The 27,245-nt window shown below is 32.8% G+C and overlaps 1 protein-coding gene across 5 annotated transcripts in view; it reads left to right on the forward strand.

Moving 5' to 3' along the window:
• LOC127702114 (serine/threonine-protein kinase SIK3-like) overlaps positions 1-27,245 on the forward strand; it is a 93,370-nt gene that overhangs the window by 11,189 nt on the left and 54,936 nt on the right. For all 5 annotated transcript variants that reach the window (XM_052206183.1, XM_052206185.1, XM_052206184.1 and 2 more), the window contains exons 3-6: positions 4,249-4,312; positions 8,442-8,603; positions 21,245-21,369; positions 25,601-25,724. In XM_052206183.1, the coding sequence (XP_052062143.1) occupies positions 4,249-4,312; positions 8,442-8,603; positions 21,245-21,369; positions 25,601-25,724 (475 nt within the window). The remainder of the gene's footprint in view (positions 1-4,248; positions 4,313-8,441; positions 8,604-21,244; positions 21,370-25,600; positions 25,725-27,245) is intronic.

The raw sequence follows: 27,245 nt of genomic DNA on the forward strand, positions 1-27,245 counted from the left end.
TCTTCAATTGCACAGTATTGCGCAATAGCAAGAAATATCCAATAGCACAATATTGCGCAATAGCAAGAAATTGTCAATTGTACAGTATTGCGCAATAGCAAGAAATAATCAATTGCACAGTATTGTGCAAAAGAAGATACTTCGTATAAATTGCTTATTTCTTGATCAATTTCAATGGGGTTTTATTCTTGAATTCTTGGGGTTCTTTAATATGCTGAATCTAACCGTGTATTAAGTTTTTAGATTTTGGGCCCCGTTTTTAAATTGGTCCACATTGAGGTCCAAAGGGTCCAAAATTTTACTTTGTTTGATTTCATCAAAAATTGAATTATTGGGGTTCTTTGATATGCCGAATCTAACCGTGTATTTAGATTCTTAATTTTTGGTTCTGTTTTCAAATTGGTCTACATAAAGGTCCAAAGGGTCCAAAATTAAACTTAGTTTGATTTCAACAAAAATTGAATATATGGGGTTTTTTGATATGCTGAATCTAACCATGTATTTAGATTTTTGATTATGGGCCCAGTTTTCGAGTTGGTCCAAATCGGGGTCCAAAATTAAACTTTGTTTGATTTCAACAAAAATTGAATATATGGGGTTCTTTGATATGCTGAATCTAACCATGTATTTAGATTTTTGATTGTTGGGCCCCGTTATCAACTTTGTCCACATTGAGATCAAAAGGGTCCAAAATTAAACTTTGTTTGATTTCATCAAAAATTGAATATATGGGGTTCTTTGATATGCTGAATCTAACCATGTATTTAGATTTTTGATTATGGGCCCAGTTTTCGAGTTGGTCCAAATCGGGGTCCAAAATTAAACTTTGTTTGATTTCAACAAAAATTGAATATATGGGGTTCTTTGATATGCTGAATCTAACCATGTATTTAGATTTTTGATTATGGGCCCAGTTTTCAAGTTGGTCCAAATCGGGGTCCAAAATTAAACTTTGTTTGATTTCAACAAAAATTGAATATATGGGGTTCTTTGATATGCTGAATCTAACCATGTATTTAGATTTTTGATTGTTGGGCCCCGTTATCAACTTTGTCCACATTGAGATCAAAAGGGTCCAAAATTAAACTTTGTTTGATTTCATCAAAAATTGAATATATGGGGTTCTTTGATATGCTGAATCTAACCATGTATTTAGATTTTTGATTATGGGCCCAGTTTTCGAGTTGGTCCAAATCGGGGTCCAAAATTAAACTTTGTTTGATTTCAACAAAAATTGAATATATGGGGTTCTTTGATATGCTGAATCTAACCATGTATTTAGATTTTTGATTATGGGCCCAGTTTTCAAGTTGGTCCAAATCGGGGTCCAAAATTAAACTTTGTTTGATTTCAACAAAAATTGAATATATGGGGTTCTTTGATATGCTGAATCTAACCATGTATTTAGATTTTTGATTGTTGGGCCCCGTTATCAACTTTGTCCACATTGAGATCAAAAGGGTCCAAAATTAAACTTTGTTTGATTTCATCAAAAATTGAATATATGGGGTTCTTTGATATGCTGAATCTAACCATGTATTTAGATTTTTGATTATGGGCCCAGTTTTCAAGTTGGTCCAAATCGGGGTCCAAAATTAAACTTTGTTTGATTTCAACAAAAATTGAATATATGGGGTTCTTTGATATGCTGAATCTAACCATGTATTTAGATTTTTGATTATGGGCCCAGTTTTCAAGTTGGTCCAAATCGGGGTCCAAAATTAAACTTTGTTTGATTTCAACAAAAATGGAATATATGGGGTTCTCTAATATGCTGAATCTAACCGTGTATTAAGTTTTTGGATTTTGGGCCCCGTTTTTAAATTGGTCCACATTGAAGTCCAAAGGGTCCAAAATTTAACTTTGTTTGATTTCATCAAAAATTGAATTATTGGGGTTCTTTGATATGCCGAATCTAACTGTGTATTTAGATTCTTAATTTTTGGTTCCGTTTTCAAATTGGTCTACATAAAGGTCCAAAGGGTCCAAAATTAAACTTAGTTTGATTTTAACAAAAATTGAATTTTTAGGGTTCTTTGATATGCTGAATCTAAACATGTATTTAGATTTTTGATTATGGGCCCAGTTTTCAAGTTGGTCCAAATCGGGGTCCAAAATTAAACTTTGTTTGATTTCAACAAAAATTGAATATATGGGGTTCTTTGATATGCTGAATCTAACCATGTATTTAGATTTTTGATTTTTGGGCCCTGTTATCATTTTTGTCCACATTGAGATCAAAAGGGTCCAAAATTAAACTTTGTTTGATTTCATCAAAAATTGAATTCTTGGGGTTCTTTGATATGCTGAATCTAACCATGTATTTAGATTTTGGATATTGGACCATAATAGGTGAATGTCCAATTTAAAATTTTTAAGTTCTTAGACCACATTCATTCTGTGTCAGAAACCTATGCTGTGTCAAATATTTAATCACAATCCAAATTCAGAGCTGTATCAAGCTTGAATGTTGTGTCCATACTTGCCCCAACTGTTCAGGGTTCGACCTCTGCGGTCGTATCAAGCTGCGCCCTGCGGAGCATTTTATTGGTTATTATCTTAATTATTATTTTAGATAGAGATAAACTGTAAACAGCAATAATGTTCAGCAAAGTACGATCTACAAATAAGTCAATATGACCAAAATTTTCAATTGACCCCTTAAGGAGTTATTGCCCTTTATAGTCAAATTTTGAACAATTTTTTTCGTAAATTTTTTTAATCTTTTACAAAAACCTTCTCCACTGAATTTACTGGGACAAATAGAATTAAACTTAGCCACAATTTTCAATAGGGTATCTTGATTGAAAAATGTATCCGATGACCCTGTCATCCCACCAACATGACCACCATGGCTAAAAATAGAACATAGGGATTTACTATAGAAGTCTAAGGGAATATTGTAAAAAAAACATTTTCAAATGGTCAAAACTTAAAAACTACTTTAAAAAATGATAAGGGGTCTTCAGTAACTATTGTAAGTCTAGTTACTAGTGGGATGACCTGCTTTTAATTTAACTACTGGGCCAAATTAAACCAAACTTGGCCTCAATCATTATTAGGGTATCTAATACTATTTAATATGATTTAAACCTTATTTTACATGATTTCCAAAACCACAGAAGATACAGGTGAGCGACACAGGGGAGCGACACAGGCTTTTGAGAGCCTCTAGTTTTGTCATTCTTGAAGATATTGATTTGATAATTGGTATATAGTTTTATGACAAGTTACAGATCAAGTTTGAATTTTGTTCCGATCTGATGATTTTGTGCAGAGTTTTGGTCCTTGATATTTGTTATATAGTTTACACCATGACAAGTTATAGATCAAGTTATTCATGTGCAGGAAGTTTATGCCACAGTATTTATATTTTAGTCTTCTAATCCTACAAGGGGCCTCTGTGGCCGAGTTGTCTAAGTAGTCAAATTAGTGTATCTGTAGCCAGTCAACACTGAGGTTGTGAGGTTGAATCACGAATAACGCACATGGCAGGTGCTTTGGACATCAATCTTAATTGACTATGATTGTCAGTTTTCCTTCTAAAGGTCAGGTTCTCGCCAGGCACTCCAGCTTCCTCCACAAATAAAAACTAACTGCTAAGAAATAGCACAGTAGTGCTGAAAGGGGCATTAAACACCAATCTATCAATCAATCTGATCCCACATATATACATGTACATGTATAAAGACACACCCAATTGAGCTTTCAGATAACAAGAACAATATTACTTTCATTAAAAAGACATCTCTCAATCAGCCATTACTTAGCCAAATAAATATTGAAGAACAGTAAATTAAGTTGTTGTCGCTGGCATAGCTTTTCCATTAGTGTTACCTTAGCCACCACCTGTTTCACACATTGATGGCCTCACTGTGAGGCTGAGATGAAGTGGCACATTGATGGCCTCACTGTGAGGCTGAGATGAAGAACAGCAGTAAAAGTGTTGTTTCTTTGTATTAATTGTAATAAGGGATATGCATGTCATAAATTAACACACCATATCCTTTATTTTGCCATCAAACATGTACTATATGTTCTAATTTTCATATATAAATCAACTGAAAATTTTTAAGGGAAAGTTTGGGGAGGAGGAAGTGTCATAAGGAAGGAGCTTGCTGTTCAGGAGATGATTTTATTTATAAATGCCTGGAAAGACTGGTGGGTCATTTTCTGATATCCTCCATTTTTTGGGGTATAAAATTTGATTTTGGGACACCCTTATTTAAAGTTTTCTTATTTCAATAGGTAATAGAAACAGAGAGAATGTTATACTTAGTAACAGAATATGCCAGTGGTGGTGAAATATTTGGTAAGTAAAAAAATATATATAGAAAGTAGAAGTTTCCTTATGTGAAGTTGTTTTATGAATTAGTGATTGTATAACTTGACTGTTGTGGGTGTGTTTTTAAATGTACTGTCCACATAATTATATTTGTGTGCATGTATAGTTTCATCCTGTATGCTGTATGTGGCATAAATCAAATGTTCCTTTCAAACTACTTTTAAATTAAAATTGCTTAACAAGGATTTAGGAAGCAAAAAAAGAAAAAGAAAGTGGCAACTTTGTGCTATAAAAAAATTAGGAGATGTGATAAGATTACAAATGTGACAACTATCCACAATAGTCCAAACAATTTGGATAGAAACCACTTTAGGTCACTGTTTTACATTCAGCTATTAGCAAACCCTGTATCCTATAGTCAGCTACAAAATGCCCTGAATCATCAAAATGTGAAACAATTTAATGGAAAAAACATCTGCCTGATTTATAACAAAACAATTAACCAAAATTAATATTACAGTCATAAACCAATGTCCAATGACATACACTGAATAACAGGCTCCTGATTTGGGACAGACACATAAAGAATGTGGCTTGGTTTAACATGTTTATGAGAATTCAACCCTCCACTGGAACTGGCAAAGTGGTGTAACAGCACAACATAAGAACAAACTGTAAAAATCAGTTGGAAATGGTTTGGCTCATCAGATACCTACAAATTACAAAAAATAACTAACATGAAGACAAAAGGCAGAAATTATTGATCTAAGAGTAATCACAACCAATGAATTCTCTTTATAGAATGTACATCCTGATGTCACATGCAGGGCTCACGCTACCAGGCGACTAGGGCGAAGATGTCGCTTTCCCGTCCGTCACTTCGCTTTGCCCGACCCTCAAAAGCGAAAACTAGTCGCCCTGTGGTTTACGATACTCGCTTTCAGTCGCTTTCGTCATCGGCAATGTTCAATTTTTACCAAGTCGATGAAACAGCAATTTTTCAGTAAAAAGTAAAGAAATTCAAAGACATAAACAATTTATTTTCTTCAGAAAAGAGGTTAAAGCATTGATTTTAAAGTTGGTTGCAAGTTATTTCATAAAAACAATTTTTTATCACTTCCGGTACTTGTTAAAGAGCGTACATCAAATCATTCTAATTTTCGGCAAAATAAGTTCGTTACTTCATTAGAACGTGATGAAATTTGCCTGAAATAAATTTGTTATCCATCTATTGCATTAAAAACGTCATATTCCTTTCCAAATTGCGTGTCAAACATCGTTTATTTTTGTAAATTTTTCTTCTTCGTCCGCCATTGAAATATTTGTACTAAACTACTGATCCGAACCGGACCAGCTATGACCGAAATCCGGATTCATACGATAATGACTACTGAAGAATGAATGGCACAGCTGACAGAGGAATATTGATCCCAAAAGGAAAAATTACGCATTCCACGCGCATTAACACTCTTTTGGTTAGATCTACTTGATTAATGTATATATTTCCATGTATATGAATTGTTTCAATTTATCAATAAAAATTGCTCAACTCTGGGACTACTATACTATGTCCAAGCTTAACTGTGTTAAATTTATATATCTTTTAAATGAGAATTTTAACCACTGAATTTCACAAACATAACAGAGTATCTTTTTATACGACCGCAAAAAAATTTTTGTGGTCGTATATTGGTATGACGTTGGCGTCGTCGTCGTCCGGCGTCGTCGTCGTCATCATCGTCGTCGTCTGGCGTCGTCCGGCGTCGTCCGAAGACACATTGGTTTTCGCACTCTAACTTTAGTTTAAGTGAATGGATCTCTATGAAATTTTACCACAAGGTTCAATACCACAAAAGGAAGGTTGGGATTGATTTTGGGGGTTATGGTACTAACAGTAAAGGAATTAGGGGCCAAAAAGGGGCCAAAAATAAGCATTTTTGTAACTTCCAGACATAACTTGTGTGTTAGTGTATGGATCTCTCTGACATTGTACCACAAGGTTCCATATCACAAAAGGAATGCTGGGATTGATTTTGGGGGTAATTGCATTAACATTTTAGGAATTAGGGGCCAAAAAAGGGGCAAAAAACAAGCATTTTTCTAGTTTCATGACAATAACTTGTGTGTAAGTATTATGGATCTTTCTGAAATTGTACCACAAGGTTCCATATCACAAAAGGAAAGCTGGAATTGAGTTTGGGGGTAATTGCTGAAACGTTTAGGAATTGGGGGCCAAAAAGGGGCCAAAAATAAGCATTTTTCTAGTTTCAGGACAATAACTTGTGTGTAAGTGTATGGATCTTTCTGAAATTGTACTACAAGGTTCCATATCACAAAGGGAAAGCTGGGTTTGAGTTTGGGGGTAATTGCCCTAAATGTTTAGGAATTTGGGGCCAAAAAGGGCCCAAAAAACACATTTTTCTAAATTCCAGACAATAACTTGTGTTCAAGTGTATGGATCTCTCTGAAATTGTACTGCAAGGTACCATACCACAAAGGGAAGGCTGGGATTGAGTTTGGGGGTGATGAATCATAACGGGGTTCAAAAAATTGGGGGGGGGGGGGGGGGGTTTCCTTTTTTTTCTTTTCTTCCTTTTTTTTCTTTTCTTCCTTTTTTTTTCTTTTAGAATTTTCCTTTAAAGTTGGTTATTTCTGATTTATATTTAAAAGCAAATAATAATAATATGGTAGGAGATACACACCAAACAGGATGTGTAAATTATTATATAGTAAGTATTGTGCAATAGCAAGAAATTTTCAATTGCACAGTATTGCACAATAGCAAGAAATCTTCAATTGCACAGTATTGCGCAATAGCAAGAAATTTTCAATTGCACAGTATTGCGCAATAGCAAGAAATATTCAATAGCACAATATTGCGCAATAGCAAGAAATTGTCAATTGTACAGTATTGCGCAATAGCAAGAAATATTTAATTGCACAGTATTGTGCAAAAGAACTTCGTATAATTGCTTATTTCTTGACCAATTTCAATGGGGTTTTATTCTTGAATTCTTGGGGTTCTATAATATGCTGAATCTAACCGTGTATTTAGTTTTTGGATTTTGGGCCCCGTTTTTAATTTGGTCCACATTGAGGTCCAAAGGGTCCAAAATTAAACTTTGTTTGATTTCATCAAAAATTGAATTATTGGGGTTCTTTGATATGCCGAATCTAACCGTGTATTTAGATTCTTAATTTTTGGTTCCATTTTCAAATTGGTCTACATTAAGGTCCAAAGGGTCCAAAATTAAACTTAGTTTGATTTTAACAAAAATTGAATTCTTAGGGTTCTTTGATATGCTGAATCTAAACATGTATTTAGATTTTTGATTATGGGCCCAGTTTTCAAGTTGGTCCAAATCAGTGTCCAAAATTAAACTTTGTTTGATTTCAACAAAAATTGAATATATGGGGTTGTTTGATATGCTGAATCTAACCATGTATTTAGATTTATGATTTTTGGGCCCCGTTATCAACTTTGTCCACATTGAGGTCAAAAGGGTCCAAAATTAAACTTTGTTTGATTTCATCAAAAATTGAATTCTTGGGGTTCTTTGATATGCTGAATCTAACCATGTATTTAGATTTTGGATATTGGACCATAATAGGTGAATGTCCAATTTAAAATTTTTAAGTTCTTAGACCACATTCATTCTGTGTCAGAAACCTATGCTGTGTCAAATATTTAATCACAATCCAAATGCAAAGCTGTATCAAGCTTGAATGTTGTGTCCATACTTGGCCCAACTGTTCAGGGTTCGACCTCTGCGGTCGTATCAAGCTGCGCCCTGCGGAGCATTTTATTTATTATTGCTAGATATTAAACCGGTTTTTTTTTCTGACAAGAGGACTAATATGATTGTGCAACTAGATATGATAAAATTAAACAACTTTGAATTTGAACTGTTACTTTTATTGTACTCCCAGGTACAAATTGAGCAATAATAAAAAAATAAGATACATATGGGCCTTTGTATTATAGTAAAACCAGACATTGTAGCGCCGCGAGCGAACGAGCACTTCTCTCTTAAATCTCACCACTTCTCCCTCTCAGTTTCAAAAAGAGAAGTCACTTCTCCCTATGATTCTGAAGTAGTGTGAGCCCTGCACATGGGTCAATTTTTTTTCAAAATGTTATTTTGCAATTTTGCAGATCATTTGGTGGCACATGGTAGAATGAATGAAAGAGAAGCAAGAAAGAAGTTTAAACAGATAATTGCAGCAGTATCATATTGCCACAGTCGTCAAATTGTACATCGTGATTTAAAGGCAGAAAATTTATTACTGGATGCCAGTCTTAACATTAAAATAGCTGGTAAGTTAATAACACTGTTGTTAAGACCTGTTTTAAAATGGCATTGTAAATTCATGATCTATTTACATTTACTATACACATCAAAGTATTTGGTTTTTACTTAAAATCACCTCTCATTCCCATGACAAAAACTCACCAAATTTTTTATTTACTTTTTTTGTACCGATAACCTGAATACCTTTAATTTTTGGTCATTGGCCTTTTGGATTCAGTTTTGTCAGGCAAATATGACCATTTCTTGACCCTTGATCTTGGTCATGTATGTGAAATATCTTTTATTGTACTACAGTTGATATTATGTTTATTTTTAACAAAAACTGTATGTGAAATGGACAATTTTTATACGACCGCAAACAATTTTTTGGGATGGTATAATGGTATGGTGTTGTCTGCGTCGTCTGCGTAGTCGTCCGAAGACACATTGGTTTCCGGACAATAACTTTAGTTTAAGTGAATGGATCTCTATGAAATTTTTTTAGAAGGTTCAATACCACAAAAGGAAGGTTGGGATTGATTTTGGGGATGATGGTCCCAACCTTTTAGGAATTAAGGGCCCAAAAGGGGCCCAAAACAAGCATTTGGCATGACACGGGTTATGTTCTTCTCATATATGTTATGATGGTATGATACTAAACCCCTAACGGGAAGGATTGTGCCTGATATTCATATGATGAAGACATAATCTTTCAATCAGTTTAATTGAAGTCTGGAGCTGGCATGTCAGTTAACTGCTAGTAGTCTGTTAACGTTGTTATTTATGTATTATTGTCATTTTGTTTATTTTCTTTGGTTACATCTTCTGACATCAGACTCGGACTTCTCTTGAACTGAATTTTAATGTGCGTATTGTTATGCGTTTACTTTTCTACATTGGCTAGAGGTATAGGGGGAGGGTTGAGATCTCATAAACATGTTTAACCCCGCCGCATTTTTGCGCCTGTCCCAAGTCAGGAGCCTCTAGCCTTTGTTAGTCTTGTATTATTTTTAATTTTAGTTTCTTGTGTACAATTTGGAGTTTAGTATGGCGTTCATTATCACTGAACTAGTATATATATTTGTTTAGGGGCCAGCTGAAGGACGCCTCCGGGTGCGGAAATTTCTCGCTGCATTGAAGACCTGTTGGTGGCCTTCTGCTGTTGTCTGTTCTGTGGTCGGGTTGTTGTCTCTTTGACACATTCCCCATTTCCATTCTCAATTTTATTTTTCTAGTTTCATGATAATAACTTGTGTATAAGTATTTCGATTGCTCTGAAATTGTACGACAATGTTCAATACCACAAGTAGAAGGTTGGGATTTATTTCAGGGGTTATGGGGCCAACAGTTTAGGAATTAAGGGCCAAAAAGGGGCCAAAAACAAGCATTTTTCTAGTTTCCAGACAATAACTTGTGTGTAAGTGTATGGATCTCTCTGACATTGTTCCACAAGGTTCCATATCACAAAGGGAAGGCTAGGATTGAGTTTGGGGTTAATTGCCCAAATATGTAGGAATTAGGGGCCAAAAACAAGCATTTTCTAGTTTCCAGACAATAACTTGTGTTTAAGTGTATGGATCTCTCTGAAATTGTACTACAAGGTTCCATACTACAAAGGAAAGGCTGGGATCGAGTTTTGGGGTTATTGCTCCAAGGGGGGTTTCAAAAAGTTGGGGAGGGGGGATTTTTTTTTCCAATTTTTTTATAGGATTCATATTTTTTTTTCAAAATTTTTCAAATTTTGAATTTTTGAAAAGTTTCAAGAAGAAATCTTCAATTGCACAGTATTGCGCAATAGATTTGTAAGATCTTTGACCACATTTATTTTGTGTCAGAAATCTATATTATGTCAAAAATTTGATCACAATCCAAATTCAGACAGTATCAAGCTTGAATATTGTGTCCAAATTTGTACCAACTGTTCAGGGTTCGACCTCTGCGATCGTATCAGGCTGCGCTTAGCGAAGCATTTTATTGTCAATTAATACCTGTTTGTGACATCACAAATGACATTTTTCTGCACTGTAGGAACAAAACTCACAAAAGTTTATCGCTGTATTCATTAATATAATTTTGAATGTGCTGAAGAATTATCCTTATTTTGCAATATCAGGAGATAAAGATTGGCTTTTATTATACCTTCACTTTTACTTATTCTTTAATTTTTGGAAAGATTGGAAATATTGTTTCTTAAAAAATCTTACCAGAAAAAATACTTGTGGAAGTCATGAACATTTCAGTATTTTTGTCTTAAGATTTTTTTGTGAAAAAGTTCCCCAACCATCTTCCAGCAGGATGTAGCCAGGTTAGCCACTAAATCCATACACTGAAATATAGTTCATAAAACTTCTAATGTCTATGTTAATATGCACCAAAAAACTGTTTAAAATTTTGAACATATCTTTAGAGCAGTTTTGAATGTCATAAGTTTGGTCTATTTGCTGTCTAGTTTAATCTTTATTATTAAGTAAAAGTACTGATTCCACATCAGTATGATTGACTCATTTAATCATCTCACATATATTTGTAATTTCTACATGTAGAAAAGTACAAAACCCTTAGTGAAAACTTAGCAATCATCTCTCATTTTAAGTACATAATTTGTAAGTAATATTTTCCTTTGTGTGTTAATGCCAATATTGATATAGACGATGATTAGAAATGTTAGGGACAGATCACCTTATTTACGTTATATAATTACTTTATCTTGATAATAGAAATTCTCTTGTTTGTGTTTTTTTTTACCAGCAGATGTAGATTTGACACATTGAGTTGACAGCAAAGTTTATTAGTGATAATTGCAGGTGATAAGCGGACACCATTAATTAACACAACACATGGCATCGCCAGCTTTCATTGTATAAATCAATAGTGCTTAATGCTAAATTGTTTTCCTGAAAATGATAGTTGTTGTTGATCACTTTTCATTTTGTTATACAAATATTATTGAACTGTCAATAATTTCTTACATTGATATTTCTTATGAGTCATTATAGGTTTGTGGTTCATGTTGCTACAATTGTAGTACCTGGTATATTTGATATTTGTATGTTTTTATATAGATTAGACCGTTGGTTTTCCTGTTTGAATGGTTTTACACTAGTCATTTTGGAGCCCTTTATAGCTTGCTGTTCGGTGTGAGCCTAGGCTCTATGTTGAAGGCTGTACTTTGACCTATAATGGTTTACTTTTACAAATTGTGACTTGGATGGAGAGTTGTCTCATTGGCACTCATACCACATCTTCTTATATCTATTTTAGAGAAGGGAAGAGTTTTAATACATGTAGATGTAAAATATACATAAACCCTGCATATTTTCACTAAAGATCTGCTCAAATGTTTCCTTTATTTACAAACCTTACAAACTTTCTAATGTGACTTGGCACATATATAATACATCTAAATATATCAGATTTCCTTCAGTTTTTTGACAAATTTTACACTAATTGTGATATTAAATAATAATTATCTTTAGGTCAGACTAATTTTTTTTAAGGCCTTTAACATTAGTGATCTGAAATTTAAAAAAATAGAACTGATGTGATTAATTTCACAGGTGATAGGAAAAAACTCAGCCAGATATTTAATCCTGTATATTCTATTATCTGAGTTCAATAAATAACAACAGATTATCTACTGTTGACATATTTTATAGTCAAAGAAAACAAGTATTGGTGTTATATGGATATTTTTATTAAATCACTTTTAGTAGCTAGTACATAAACATCTAGGTACAAAAAAGTAATAAGATATTTCAGATATATGATATCTCCCTTACAGCTCAAAATCTCTCTGGCAGCTTAAAAATGTCTCTTGGCTCTTGGATAATTATTATTATTCGGGAAATCCCCTTCCTCATCTGACTAACTGGGTTTATGAAATCCTGGTAAGCTTTTTTATGGAGTTCAAACTTTGCCTACTGCAGTTTGGGTTTTAAATTGTTACAAATAATATTTGAAGTAAATGTAAAACTGTCTAGACATTATCCTGTAGCTTAACTGGCTAGTGTAGAGAATTTATCTTGCCTAAAAAGTGGTGGGCATTATTTAGCCAAAATAAAGAAGTGAAAAATTCTCAAAATCTCTGCTTATTTGGGCCACTGAAATAAACATCAATATATATAAGAATAATACCCACTTAAAAAAAAAAGAAGAAATTTGAAGAATTTGAATTATTTTAGATTGAAAGGATCAACAATTCAAAAGGAGAAAAATTTTGCATATAATTCATTTTTCTGCGAGTCTTACAGAGCTTATAGTTAATTTGGAACCAGATTATAGTAAAGCATAATAATTGACATACAAGTTTGTCATATGAAGTAATGAAATGTATTTAGTATGATTTCCCAAATAAGTTGACCGGAAATTTCTTTAAATTTAAATGATTTTAGGATCACTCTTAAATGTATTAGTTTAGAAAAAAAAATGTTATAGGCTGCAGATCCAGCTTTAACGAGAATTGAATACACTTAGTTTATATTGATGGTTAACACATCTTTTGTCTGACCTGTGGTAAATGGAGAGACATACAGATGCTTGTCTAGCACCAGTGATGGTTTAATTGTTAGTTTTTCTATAAAGCTTCATATTTCAGAAGGTAGAAGAACTGGATAATCCATCTGGTAGACGGATGATGTTTTGCTTGAAGTTTCCATTTTACATATATGTATATCTGTTGTCCTTGACCTCATTTTCATGGTTTAAATGCTGTTTAAAAACATCTAGTTTTTTATCATGTGATTTTTTTTTTATCAGTAGTAATCAAACAGCTGATATACATTAATATCATCAGTGCAAGTTAACATATCTGTGAGACAGGGTTCACTTGACCTTGACCTCATTTTATGGTTCAGTGATCAATGTTAAGTTTTTGTGGTAACAACAGCTTTATGTTAACATTGAATTATAGATCAACTGTATTTGTTGTACAAAAGTATTGTGTAGTGTAGATGTCAGTCTGACTGTTCATCTGACCTTGACCTTTTTCATGGATTATTGATATTTGCAAACATTAGTGATATCGATGCCTTTAAAAGACCTTGAACTCAAAGACAAAAAATCAATGGTAATTAGAAAGGCAGATGAAACATTTCATCCTGTGCACTCTTGTTGCTCTATCATTCATGTTAATATGCACTAGATGGCAGTTGTGATGTTTTGATTAACACAGTTATATTTTATTGAATTTTGATGAACCTTTTTTAATATTCATGTAAATAAAAATGGAATTGTGCTTCTGAATTTTCCAAGAGTTTCTACCACTATATTTCGAAACCAGGATGAACAAATTGTGTCTTGTTTAGATTTTAATGTGCTACTGCCTTTCACATCAATACACTACATTTGTTTGTGTGTTTGGATTTGAATTCATTGAATGCATCAAACAATAAAAACTATCTATTGAATGATAAAAACCAAAGTGAGACCCTAGTTTTGAAAATGGAACTGTATAGTTAGGTTGGGGTAATGTATAATTTCTGCCACAGATCAAATTGCCAAATTGTTGTCTGAAACTTATTTAGTAACATGATTTCAAGTAAACTCTCATTTATTTTGTTCAGAATTATGCAAAAGGTTTCCATTGCCTAAGTTGCTAGGATTTTACCATTTACTACCAAATATAAGAGTTGGCAACCCAAACACACCTACAGACTTCTGTAACTCCTAAACTATTGAATTAATTTCCATGGATATCTTACAGATTATACAGTAAAGAATAACATTGTGTACTTTCTTATTTATTTGTGACCAAATATTGTTTTCTATAGCATAACTTGGATTACGTGGTAGAAATTTTGTAATCTGAATGTACTGAATCAGCTTTTTCCTAGTTTCTTCTCGTCTATTCTTTATCTACATGAAATGCAGTAGTTTATAATCATGTTCTGTGCTATAGTCCTTGAAGGTTCAATAGAATTTGCATAGTTTAGAACAGAAGACTTAAATGTCAAATGATCATTTGAATATTATTTTACATACCAGGAAGACAGCATTCTTTGCCAGATCAATCCCACAGCTCTTGAAGTACAACAAATATAAATCTTCTAGGAAGTATTAATTTTCCCTTTAGACAAATGAATAATGTAAGAAATTATCAAGGCTGGTAGCTTTCTTTCATATATCTTTTATTAACAATGGACAAAGAATAGGAGTGCAGGGTGTAGAGTGAAAGAACAGACATATTTTTTAATAGTTACTATCTTGGAAGTCCATATTTGTATTCTCTATTGACATGTAAAACTACACATACATTTTGTTAGATTTTTATATGACTGCAAAAAATTTTGCTGTCGTATATTGGTATCACGTTGTCGTCGTCGTCAGCGTCGTCCCTGGACATTTGGTTTCCGGACAATAACTTTAGTTAATGTAAATAGAAATCTAAGAAGGTTTATAACCACAAAAGGAAGGTTGGAATTGATGTTGGGGGTTATAGTCCTAACAGTTTAGGAATTAGGGGCCAAAAAGGAGCCCAAATAAGCATTTTTCTAGTTTCCAGACAATAACTTGTGGAACGGTGTATGGATCTCTCTGAAATATACCACAAAGGGATGGTAAGGATGGGCTTTGGAGGGTTATGGCTCAAACTGTTTAGGAATTAGGGGCAAAAAAGGGGGAAAAACAAGGGTTTCCTGGTTAATGGACAATTAAAAAAAAGTACAATGTTATATTTGGATTACCTCCCTTACACTGCTATAAATTATGTGTAAAGAAATGTTGTATTGTCTTGAGGTGATAAGCTGTCAATTTATTTTTAGAAGTTACTATTTAAAAATGCTGATTAAGGAATATTAATTTTAGCCATGATTATGTATGTCATTTTCTATTTTAAGACTTTTATGATGTATTTAAATGGGTAATTATGGTTGCAAACTCCATTGGAAATTTGAATTGAGATTATGACCATATCTTAAAGGAAATAATTTTTTTTTTTGGAAAAAGGGGGGGGGGGGGGGGGAGGTGAAAAAAAATGGGGGGAGGGGGGGGGACAATTTTTTCTCATTTCAGAAATTAAAAAGAAAATGTCTTCAAAAGGGGGGGTAAACAAAATTTTTTTTTTGGGGGGGAGGGGGGTCAATTTGCAACAGCATAGTGTATTGCACAAAAGCAAAAAATTGAATATAAATTCAAAAATCATATAACCAATTCTAAGTTCTTTGACTACAGATATTCTGTGTCAGAAACCTATTATGTGTCAAATATTTAATTACAATCCAAATTCAGACCTGTATCAAGCGCGAATATTGTGTCCATTTTTACCCCAACTCTTCAGCTCTCGGCGAAGCAATTTATTTAAAATTGTGGACCTTATGTTATTAAAATCTTCAGGTTTATATTAAACTGGTCTATAATAGAAAAAAAAAACATAGGCTTTAATGTTACATACTGTAAAGTTGAACATTTTTGTGAGGGGTTTATTTAGCTGATTTCAATTAGAATTTAGATAGAAACTTGAAAATATCCCTTTGCAAAAGATTTTTAAAGATACGAAGATGAGAATTAGGGGAAAAAAAATACAGAAAATAATAATCTTGCAAACGGGTTTGACCCTAGAAATCGTGAAATTTAAACTTTAAAAAATGAAAACTAAAAAACTTTATCGAAATCCCTAATGTTTCCTGATAAACTCTCTTCATTTGACCTGAACCAGAAACAATGAGCAAGCCTCCACTTGTAAATAGATGAACATTGTGATTTCCATATGACCCTTGATGTTTGGACTGTTACTTATTTGATATTCTGAACAACTTTAGTTTTGGCTTAATCAATAAAGTTTTTCTCTCTACACATGATGAATTGTTGAATGTCCAATATTTTATAAATGTCAGTTGTAGGAGGGTGATGTAAATTAATTATTATGTGGTGTTTAAGACAGATAAAACAATCAAGTTTGAAATTTGTCATAGAAAGAAAACCTATTTTCCATCCATACATTATTAGTTCAGAATCAATAGAATTACATCATATATCAACCTTGATATTTCAGATAAGTTAGAAGTAACACAATCATTTTACCAATAGAATTTTCAAATGGATTCCAAGTGTTATTTGGTTTAGAAAGTCCTAAGCTTAAAAGTTAAATCTAATCAATTCGCGTCACACAGTTTTGCCGTAAACTTTCATTTGTCAATATTCTGAAGGATTTTGGAAGTTTAAACATTTATAATAGACATCTTATAAACAAATTACTTTTGCTTTTTACAATTATGTCTCAGAAAATCAAATTTTCAAGCTTACATTTTTTGTGATAAAATCTCAACGTTGTTTCGGTTCATTCTAACTTATGAAGATTGTGTTGAACAACTTTCTAAGAGGCAATTAGTACTTGGCATTTCATTGATGATTTTATTAAAAAATGTTGATTGTCCTTGAAAAAAAAGAAAAAACTTTTTGAATACCATAGACAATGTCACACAAAGAGCCATCATAAGATTGATGAAGTTTGTCGATTTCAATGGTTATAAAGTTCAGGCTTGCAAAATTCCAATTGGGTCTGTAAAAATTTCTACTACAGCAATTATAATCTATACAAAATTTTTCAAAAAAATGAGTGTCGGGTCTGTGGCTGCAAAAGTTTATCGTGAAGACTGAGTCATTGCAGATATTAAAACATTGCAGATATTAAAACGACATTTATCAGATAGTATTGCTCATTTTAATTGTGTCTTGAATGTTTGCTTTAGAGCTTCAAAACTTATTTCAATATAATACTAAACTGCTAAACGTTGACATAGCTTATGATGAGATTCTGCATTAACATTCAACATGTTCAGATATGAGTCACAGCCTTTAACTCAAAAAGATATAATGCTACAAGATGTCCTATATTGACGTACGTTCATCCCCACATCATCTTTCAAAGATGTTAATTTGGGTATAATACTTTTTTGTAGCTCATATCTAATTTTGTCAAAAAGGATGTGTTTAATGGTCATTTTTGGTCAAATATGTCAACATCTACATGTTTATGACATCTTAGATCATCAATACTGACCTTTCTGCTCTAAGGTGTCTAGTTGATGATATCATCCACTGACCTTTCTGCTCTAAGGTGTCTAGTAGATGATATCATCAATACTGACCTTTCTGCTCTAAGGTGTCTAGTAGATGATATCATCCACTGACCTTTCTGCTCTAAGGTGTCTAGTAGATGATATCATCCACTGACCTTTCTGCTCTAAGGTGTCTAGTAGATGATATCATCCACTGACCTTTCTGCTCTAAGGTGTCTAGTAGATGATATCATCCTATTTTTTCATTAAAAGAAATAGCATTCATTGAAAGGATTGAAACAATTACTATTTTTGTAATTTCAGTGTGCAAAAAAAAAAAGGCTGAATCATAGTTCCTCCTTTGCCCCTCACATTCCTCAAGATGAAGCAAGTTTTTTATTTGTTTCTGCAAAGGACAAGGTTCACTTTTGGCAAAATGTGGCCTTGAATATTTCAACTTTTATCATAAAATATCAAAAAGGCCAAATCTGGTTCTTAAATGGATTAATTTCAAAATCCTTAATGTTAAGTAATACACGATGAAGTACATTAGACTCCAAAGTCAGCTCATTTTCAAGATATTGTAAAAGAAACCAGTGATTTTGATAATTTTATGACCTAGAAGCTTTAGGAAAACCATAACATATGATCCTAGATGTTCTGTAACCAAAAGTTGCAAAGGTTAATATTGAATTCCTAGACACATAAATGTTCTAGATCAGGGATGGTGACCAAAGTAAATTATGGTAAAAACTGTTATAAATTATGGAAAAGGTTACCAAGACTGACTTCACAACACTTGTAATTTAAAATGTGAGGTGCCAAAACGAAGTTATTTTATCAGGTTGTATTTTGACCTGATTTAAAAACATTAAAATCTCAGAGCCAATTTTAGCCCTTTGTGAACCTACTCCTTTTAATGTCAATTGTGATGATATATCTGGCATAAAGCTAGTTTTAATTGTACTAACTAACTAGACATTTTGATAAACAATTGTCCACTTCAAAAAATATCTTAAAATAGTTGATCTATGGAATGATTCTGTTTGGTTGAACTTTTGAAATTGTGGTCCACCGGTCTATGCCCAAGAAATAAATCAACGAAAAATTTGTATATCATGAAAATGAATTCACAGTATGTGTAGAGACAGACTTTTGATTCTACTTATTGATCATTACCTAATGACCTAAAATTACAGAATCTGCTGAAGGTTTTATTTACTGCACATATGTTTCACAAATACATAGCCATAAAAGTGTAGTATGAAAATAAACAAAGTCTTGTGATACATTAAAATCGAAAGTAATTGTCTGGAACAAAAGTTTTGACCCTAACCTAGTAATAAACATCTGTATACAATTTGTTTCATATGTGTAGAGATTCTTTGTCAAATCTGCATCTAATTATCTTCAAAGGAACTAGTGCATTTAGAGTAATAGATTAGTCTGAGAAGATGTTAATAAAATAATGAAATATTCATAACATGTCTAATTTCTAGGTCAGTCTTATAAAATAAGTTCACAAGTGCTAAACAATTTTTAAAAACCATTATTATAAAAAAATCGTTTTGTTTTCATTTACCTGTTCAAGTCAGTAACATTTATTTACCATTGAAAAGTCTGTAATAATACAGAAAGATAATACTGAGTAAATTTGCATTTAATAATCATAGCTTTTGTAGACACAGATGCATACTCTATAGCTCTTTAAAATATGTGGCCATTAAACAATGAAAGGATAGAAGAGTAATTTGTTTTGACAGTGAATATCAGTCAAGGTTCTCAGACAATTGTGGTATTGATTCCTCATTCAGGTCAGGGATAACTGTACTTCAGTGCAATGTTTTGATTAGAATCGTGTTGACACAGATCTGTTGACTATAGAAAACCACATAGCTGGAAACTTGCACTCTGGAGAATCTGTAATCCTACCCCGTGTTGACATTGAATTTTATATCCTATATTTTGTGAGGTATTGTGACAGATTGGTGCTTCAGTTTAATCTATACAATAAAATATAAACTATAATTAAGGAAATACTATTCAGTTTGGCTCAAATTCAAAAGACTATTGAACAATATATAATATAGCATTAGCAGTTTATGTGGCGTGTCTACATGTATGATTAAATAGATTACATTTCATAAATCTGCTTTTTATTGTTTTATGTAATTAATATTTATGTAATCTAGATCATTAGCTTCTTTAAATTATAAGTTTTAAGTACAGCTAAGTTATCCTACTCATGAAAAAATACTTCCTTTATGTAATCTTGGTGACATCTGAAGGCTGTAATGCAATTCATGGTCATACATGTATACTTGTCCTATTAAAATTGTTGTAAAAAGTAGGAATGTGCAACAGGTTTTAGGTGCAGATGTAATACAGAATTACATAAACATACTGTTCTGCGTTAGCTGATTTAAAAATCTATTGCCTAATACAGCCATTTAAAGATGTATAAAATTTCATACCTTACAGCCACTTTAAGTTACAAAAAATCTCATACATTATAGCCACTTTAAGATGTACAAAATCTTATACCTTATAGCCACTTTAAGATGTACAAAATCTCATACCTTATAGCCACATTTAGATGTACAAAATCTCATACTTTACTATATTTGCTGCATGAATGATTGTATGGTGTACATGTCTGTATGGCATCTATCATCTGACCTTGACCTCATTTTTGTCCCCTGCGTAACACGTTGCGGGGCACATAGAAATACTGGGCGTCCGTCTGTCTGTGTGTCCGTCCTTCCGGTCTTGCATTGCATCCGAAAATTGCATTGTTAGCACTCTTATATGTTATTTGTTCAATTCTTGCCAGAATTTTATGAAACTTATATCATAGGTTTATATCAGCAATGTCATTGACACTTTCGGGAATAAGTTCTGATCAAATATTTTTAACGAATTATGCCCCTTGGAAATATAAATTATAATGGAAATCATATTGCATTTGCTCTGAAGCCTTCATTTCTCTAAGATATTAAAAAAAAGTTTTATAGAACAAAAAAAAGTGCTTTTAGTTATTGCCCTTGTACCTTGGATTAATAAAATATGTGGCACGTGGAGGACATTGGAACTCTGTTCTTTAATCATTATTTATTTGCCAATGTTAAGTTTTCTTGGTTAAATCTGTTTCTTAGATACTTTAAGCAATAAGTTAACTGTATTTGGTGCATGGAATGATTGCAAATGTGGTATGTATCATCTGACCTTGGCCTCATTTTCATGCATTTTTTTGTCAATTTAAGTTTTCATGGTTTGGTCTGTTTCTTTGATACTGTATCAAAAGTTAAACTATATTTGGTGCATTGAATGATTGTAAGGTGTACATGTTCGTCTGCAAGGGTTTATCTGACCTTGAACTTATTGTTATGGATCATTGATAATGTTAAATTTATGTGATACTTGTAGTAAAACCTTTATCTTTTAAGACTTTTAATATAAATCAATCATGGTGATTGGTCAGTAAAGCAGGCAATATATTTCAGCATGTGCACTCTTATTTGAATTTATAGTATCTGCAAAAACTAGTTGGTCTGACATGATGAAAATATAGAATTATGTATAAACCTCAGTGAGATAGTTGACCTTTAAAAAATGGACATCAACATAAAATATTATGGAATATTTATTATAAAAATGTTGTATTTTTCTTTCAGATTTTGGTTTCAGTAATTACTATAATCAGAATTGTTGTTTAAAGACATGGTGTGGTAGTCCACCATATGCAGCTCCAGAACTCTTTGAAGGGAAAGAATACAGTGCTCCTAAAGTTGATATATGGGTAATTAACATTTATGTATTTATTTGTATTGTATTGTTTATATGCCTTCAACCCCTTGGGGTATAAATGTGCATTTCAATAATAAATAAATTAATTAATTGATTTAATCTTCCATTTTATTACTTATATTAAAAAGAATATGAATTACCATACATTTTTTCAGGAAAAATCTTTATAATGAAACATTATGCTCTTCAGGTATAGCCTGTTAAATACATGTACTTATAGAGAAAAGTACTCATCTGATAAAATAGTTTATCCTATATAAGTATAGATTGGTGCCAAAAATTGCCTGACTTAAAATTGCCTGTCCTGATTAAAATTCCTGGGGATTTAAATCGGACTTTGATATATGGTAGCATATATTTAAGAAGAGGGATCTTTCATTTATTTCTAGCTCAATTTATGGCAATTGGTATGGTCAGCTTGCTCACCAAAGTTCACAATTGCCAATGCACTTGTGGGTTAAGAAGAGCAGAACCTGGAAGAATCAATAGTTGTTTGTCCCTGGTGCCCATATTATTTTCTTGTTTCTTCTAATTCTCAGTGCCAAATTGGGTTTAAATTGGCTTAATAGTGGTTTCCGAGGAGCTGAAAAAGTTGGCTCATGATTAAGAAATACACTATTAACATATACGGCAATGTCAATCACATAGTGATTGTACCTGATGAGTTATAAAAAAGGGTGAATTTATATAAGATTTTTTTTTTCAATGGTCAGATTCTTCCATTAATTTTAAGGCTTTTTGACCTTAGTTTTCTAGAATAATACAAGAAAACTGAATATATAAGACTTCCTGGTATGGAATATTCATTTAAACAGAAAACTGATTATATAAGACTTCCTGGTATGGAATATTCATTTAAACAGAAAACATGACTTATGCATCATATACTTGAAAACAGAACAAACAGTATTTAGCATGGAAATGAGGCTTTTTCTGGTCATTTAGATTCAGTGTTATATAACTAATAGGCAGGTGATTACATATTGTATAAGTATCATTGTTTGTTCATGAAAATTAATGTCCTTGACATTGGTTAATAAAACCAGATTAAATGTCCTTGACCTGTGTGAATAAAACCAGATTAATGTCCTTGGCATTTGTGAATAAAACCAGATATATGTCCTTGACATTTGTAAATAAAACCAGATTAATGTCCTTGACATTTGTGAATAAAACCAGATTAATGTCCTTGACATTTGTGAATAAACCCAGATTAATGTCCTTGACATTTGTGAATAAAACCAGATTTATGTCCTTGACATTTGTGAATAAAACCAGATTAAATGTCTTTGTCATATATTTTATTGGCCTGTCATAGTCATACAGAATTTGATTGAAAAAAACTTCAATTTTGTCTGAGGAAACCATTTATGTGATAAACTTATAGAGATTTGTCATCAAGAGTATTGAAGGTTAGATCAGCAAGATTATAAAACTTATTCACTTGAACACTCCCAATATGCCTTTTTCAGCTTATTCCATTTTTGTTGCAACTTAATGTCAAATTTAAGAAGGTAGAAGTTGATACAATTTGTTTTTTTGCATAGTGAGATATTTTAAAAGAACTTGTTCGTTTCATTTTTATGCCCCCGTCGTGGCGTCATGTTAACCATTCTAGAGTTATGCCCTTTACAAATGGAAAAATTGCCGAACTTTTCGTTTCCGTTCTTTAACTTTAGTTTGCCTCAACCAAATGTTATGAAACTTATACACAATGCTTATTACCACAAAATATAGATCAAGTTTCAATTTTGGTGGGGTCACTTTAACCGTTCTAGAGTTATGCCCCTTTACAAATGGAAAAATTGCTGAATTATATGCAAGTGGGGGCATCATCTGTGTCCCATGGACACATTCCCAATTTATTTTAAACAAATTTTTGATGGATTTCCCCAATCCATTATAAGTATATTTCCCTGTTCACTTCATCTTTTCTTGAAATTTGAAAAAAAAGCATTTGTTTCTGCAGTCTGTGCCAAAAAACCATCATTGATTGTTACTTGCACATGTCCAGTGGCATTTATTTCATGCATATTCAGGACAATTTCTGCAAAAGAAATATGCAGTTTTCTAGTCAAACTTTAAATATAGATCAATATATTTTACAAGTTTCTGAGTCATTTGATGTATTGTAGTTTTATTCTGTCAGTAAATTATATCATTGATGACATACATACCTTTCTATCAAGGGAGTTCTAGGAGCTTAAAAATGACAAAACAAATTTTCAATTCAATTTTACTTGGAAAAAGAGTCAAAATTTCAATGATTACCATTTTCTCTCAGGGTAGAGAGAATCCTTTTAAAAGATGCATGCTGTTTTGTCTCACAGATTGTAGGAACTGTCACATTGATTCTTTCTGTGTGGTATTTGCTGTTTCTAGTGTGATGAACTAAACCAGTATATTGGTATGACGTTGGCGTCGTCGTCGTCCGAAGACACATGGGGGTTATGGTCCTAACAGTTTAGGAATTAGGGGCCAAAAAGAGGCCCAAAAAGTCATTTTTCTAGTTTCCAAACAATAGCTTGAATTTAAGTGTATGGATTTCTGAAATTATACCACAAGTTTCCATACCACAAAGGGATGGTTTAGATTGGCTTTGGGGGGTTATGGCTCAAACCGTTTAGAAATTAGGGTAAAAAAAGGGAAAAAACAAGGGTTTCCAGGTTAATGGACAATTTAAAAGCAGTGTAAGGGAGGTAATCCAAAAACAAAATTGTACAATGTTGGATTACCTCCCTTACACTGCTTTTAAATTATCTATTTAAGACTTTTATGATGTATTTAAGAATTTTTTTTTTTGGAAAAGGGGGGGGGGGGGGCAATTTTTTCTCATTTCAGATTTCAGAAATTAAACAAAATTTCTTCACATATTTGGGGATTTTTTGGGGGGGTTGGGGGGTTCAATACGCAACAGCATAATGTATTGCACAAAAGCAAACAAAAAAGGGGGTTAATTTTTAGTCCCCTACCGACGAAGTCGAAGGGGACTTTAGGTTTGCACTCCGTCTGTCTGTCTCTCCTTCTGTCAGTCCGGCAAATCAGTTTTCCACACTTTCTTTCTTCATGCTTGAAGATATTGATTTGATATTTGGTATATTGTTTTGTCATGACAAGTTACAGATCAAGTTCGAATTTTGTTCCAGTCTGATAATTTTGTGCAGAGTTATGGTCCTTGGACTTGGAAAATTCACTCAAATATTCAGTTTTCCGCACTTTTTTCGTCATTCTTGAAGATATTGATTTAATGATTAGTACATTGTTTTATCATGACAAGTGACAGATCAAGTTCGAATTTTGTTCTGGTCTGATGATTTTGTGCAGAGTTATGGTCCTTGGACTTAGAAAATTCACTCAAATGATCAGTTTTCCGCATTTTTTTTCGTCATGCTTGAAGATATTGATTTGACAATTGGTATATAGTTTTATCATGACAAGTTACAGAGCAAGTATGAATTTTGTTTTGGTTTGATGATTTTTTGCAGAGTTATGGTCCTTGGACTTAGAAAATTCACTTAAATTATCAGTTTTCTGCACTTTTTTTCGTCATGCTTGAAGATATTGACTTGATATTTGTTATATAGTTTACACCATGACAAGTTATAGATCAAGTTAGCATTTTGTTCCAGTACAATTAATTTTTAACCGGTAGGGGACTATGTATTGCCATGCAATACTCTCAGAATGCTTGTTATTTATATTTTTTTGTGAGGGGGGGGGTGTCAATTCGCACAGGCACAGTGTATTGCAGAAAAGCAAAAAATTGAATATAAATTCAAATCATATAACCAATTCTAAGTTCTTTGACTACAGTTATTCTGTGTCAGAAACCTATTATGTGTCAAATATTTAATTACAATCCAAATTCAGACCTGTATCAAGCGCGAATATTGTGTCCATTTTTGCCCCAACTGTTCAGAGTTGGACCTCTGTGGTTGTATCCAGCTGCGCTCAGCGAAACATTTTATTAGCCGTTGATCTAGTAAGGTAATAATTGACCGCAGCCATTTTGTCATCTGGAGACTGGACAGAGTGGCCCCTTCAATGTCAACTAACTACAGGTTGATTTGCAGAATTGCTTTTTGATTCACCAACTAAAACTATCTGGAAATGTCTTGAAATTTATTTGTTGATGCTAGTTGTTTTGTTAATGTAATTTAACTTACTGTTATGATTGATATATACTGTGTATGTTTGACTTTACTTGTTCTCTTTTTTTTCAGAGTTTGGGTGTAGTATTATATGTATTAGTGTGTGGTGCTCTTCCATTTGATGGCAGTACATTACAGAGTCTACGGAGTCGTGTATTAAGTGGCAAATTTAGAGTACCATTTTTCATGTCTACAGGTAAATTTTCAGTTGTATGATTTTTATGCCACCACCGCAGTGGAGGGGGCATTAAATGTTACCCTTGTCTGTCTGTATGTCCGTATGTACACACATCTGTATGTATGTCCAGAAATTGGTTTCCTTTCTCTAACTTTAGTCTGCCTCAACCAAATGTTATGAAACTTCTACACAATGCTTATTGCCACAAAACTCATGGACACATCCTCCTTTTATTTTACAATATGGAATGGGAGCTGTACCATAAAAACAGACATGAGAACCAGGGAAGGCACTTTGAAATCACAATTATGGGTGGTTGGTAAAGACTATTTTGTACAATGAATATGTAAGGGAAATTCTAAAATTGCCTATATAGATGGTCACCCCATTTTCAAAGAGCCTTCCCTTGGTACCATGTGTGTTTCATTGGAACTGTCCTGCTATGATTTTATACTGTTATGTCAAGATCTTAGGGGAATCAAGCAGATAGAACTAAATGTACTGATTCTTTATTTTATAATTACTGGCCTTCATGGGACAAATACAATGTAAAGCATACAAGCATGTAAGATTGAAAAAAAACTGTGATTGATTGATAAAAGTACAGGATAACAGTGTAGAATAAACATATTTATGAATAACATTATGTAACAGTTGTAACATATAGCATTTTATTCCTAAGAAATCTACAAATGTTCAGCGTTAGATACCTTCGTCTTAATTGTTCAATCATAATCAGATCTTTAAATCACATAGATGAATAGATTTCTTACTTTTGATGAGATCGTCTAAAATGTTATCATTATTTTTTCTAACATTAGCTCATGCTTATAATTGAATAGCCTTGCTTCACTTTCCTGCCGAAATTTGGTTGTTATCTTTGGGCAGTTTGGCTTCTTCCACCAATAAAGACGGACAGCCATGAAATAACCAAGTGCTGAAAGTGGTGTTTAACACCAATCAATCAATCACTTTGTGCAAAAAAAAATGTTTTAAATTTTAGTCTGTAATTTCAACTAAACCAAACTAGTTTGTTGAAGTTGGTTGATGACATTTCTTTACATTTTGAAGTAGTTGCTAGTGCAATTGTAGTTGTGGTAAAGATAATGTTGGACAGGCATTAGGGGGTAAAACAGCTTATAGTGCAACCATCTTCAATCAATCATCAACGGTCTTCAATCAAGATCCTTATAACTTAGTTGTTGTTTTGAGTTCTGAACAGTTTTTATACAACCGCAAACAAATTTTGCGGTCGTATGTTGGTATGACCTTGGGGTCGTCATTGTTGTCGTCTCCAGCATCGTTGTCGTCCGAAGACACATTGGTTTTCGCACTCTAACTTTAGTTTAAGTAAATGGATCTCTATGAAATTTTACCATAAGGTTCAATACCACAAAAGGAAGGTTGGGATTGATTTTGGGGGTTATGGTACCAACAGTTAAGGAAAAAGGGGCCAAAAATAAGCATTTTTGTAACTTCCAGACATTACATGTGTGTTAGTGTATGGATCACTCTGACATTGTACCACAAGGTTCCATA

Source organism: Mytilus californianus, unplaced genomic scaffold (assembly GCF_021869535.1).
Source record: "Mytilus californianus isolate M0D057914Y unplaced genomic scaffold, xbMytCali1.0.p SCAF_5, whole genome shotgun sequence".
Classification (NCBI taxonomy): domain Eukaryota; kingdom Metazoa; phylum Mollusca; class Bivalvia; order Mytilida; family Mytilidae; genus Mytilus; species Mytilus californianus.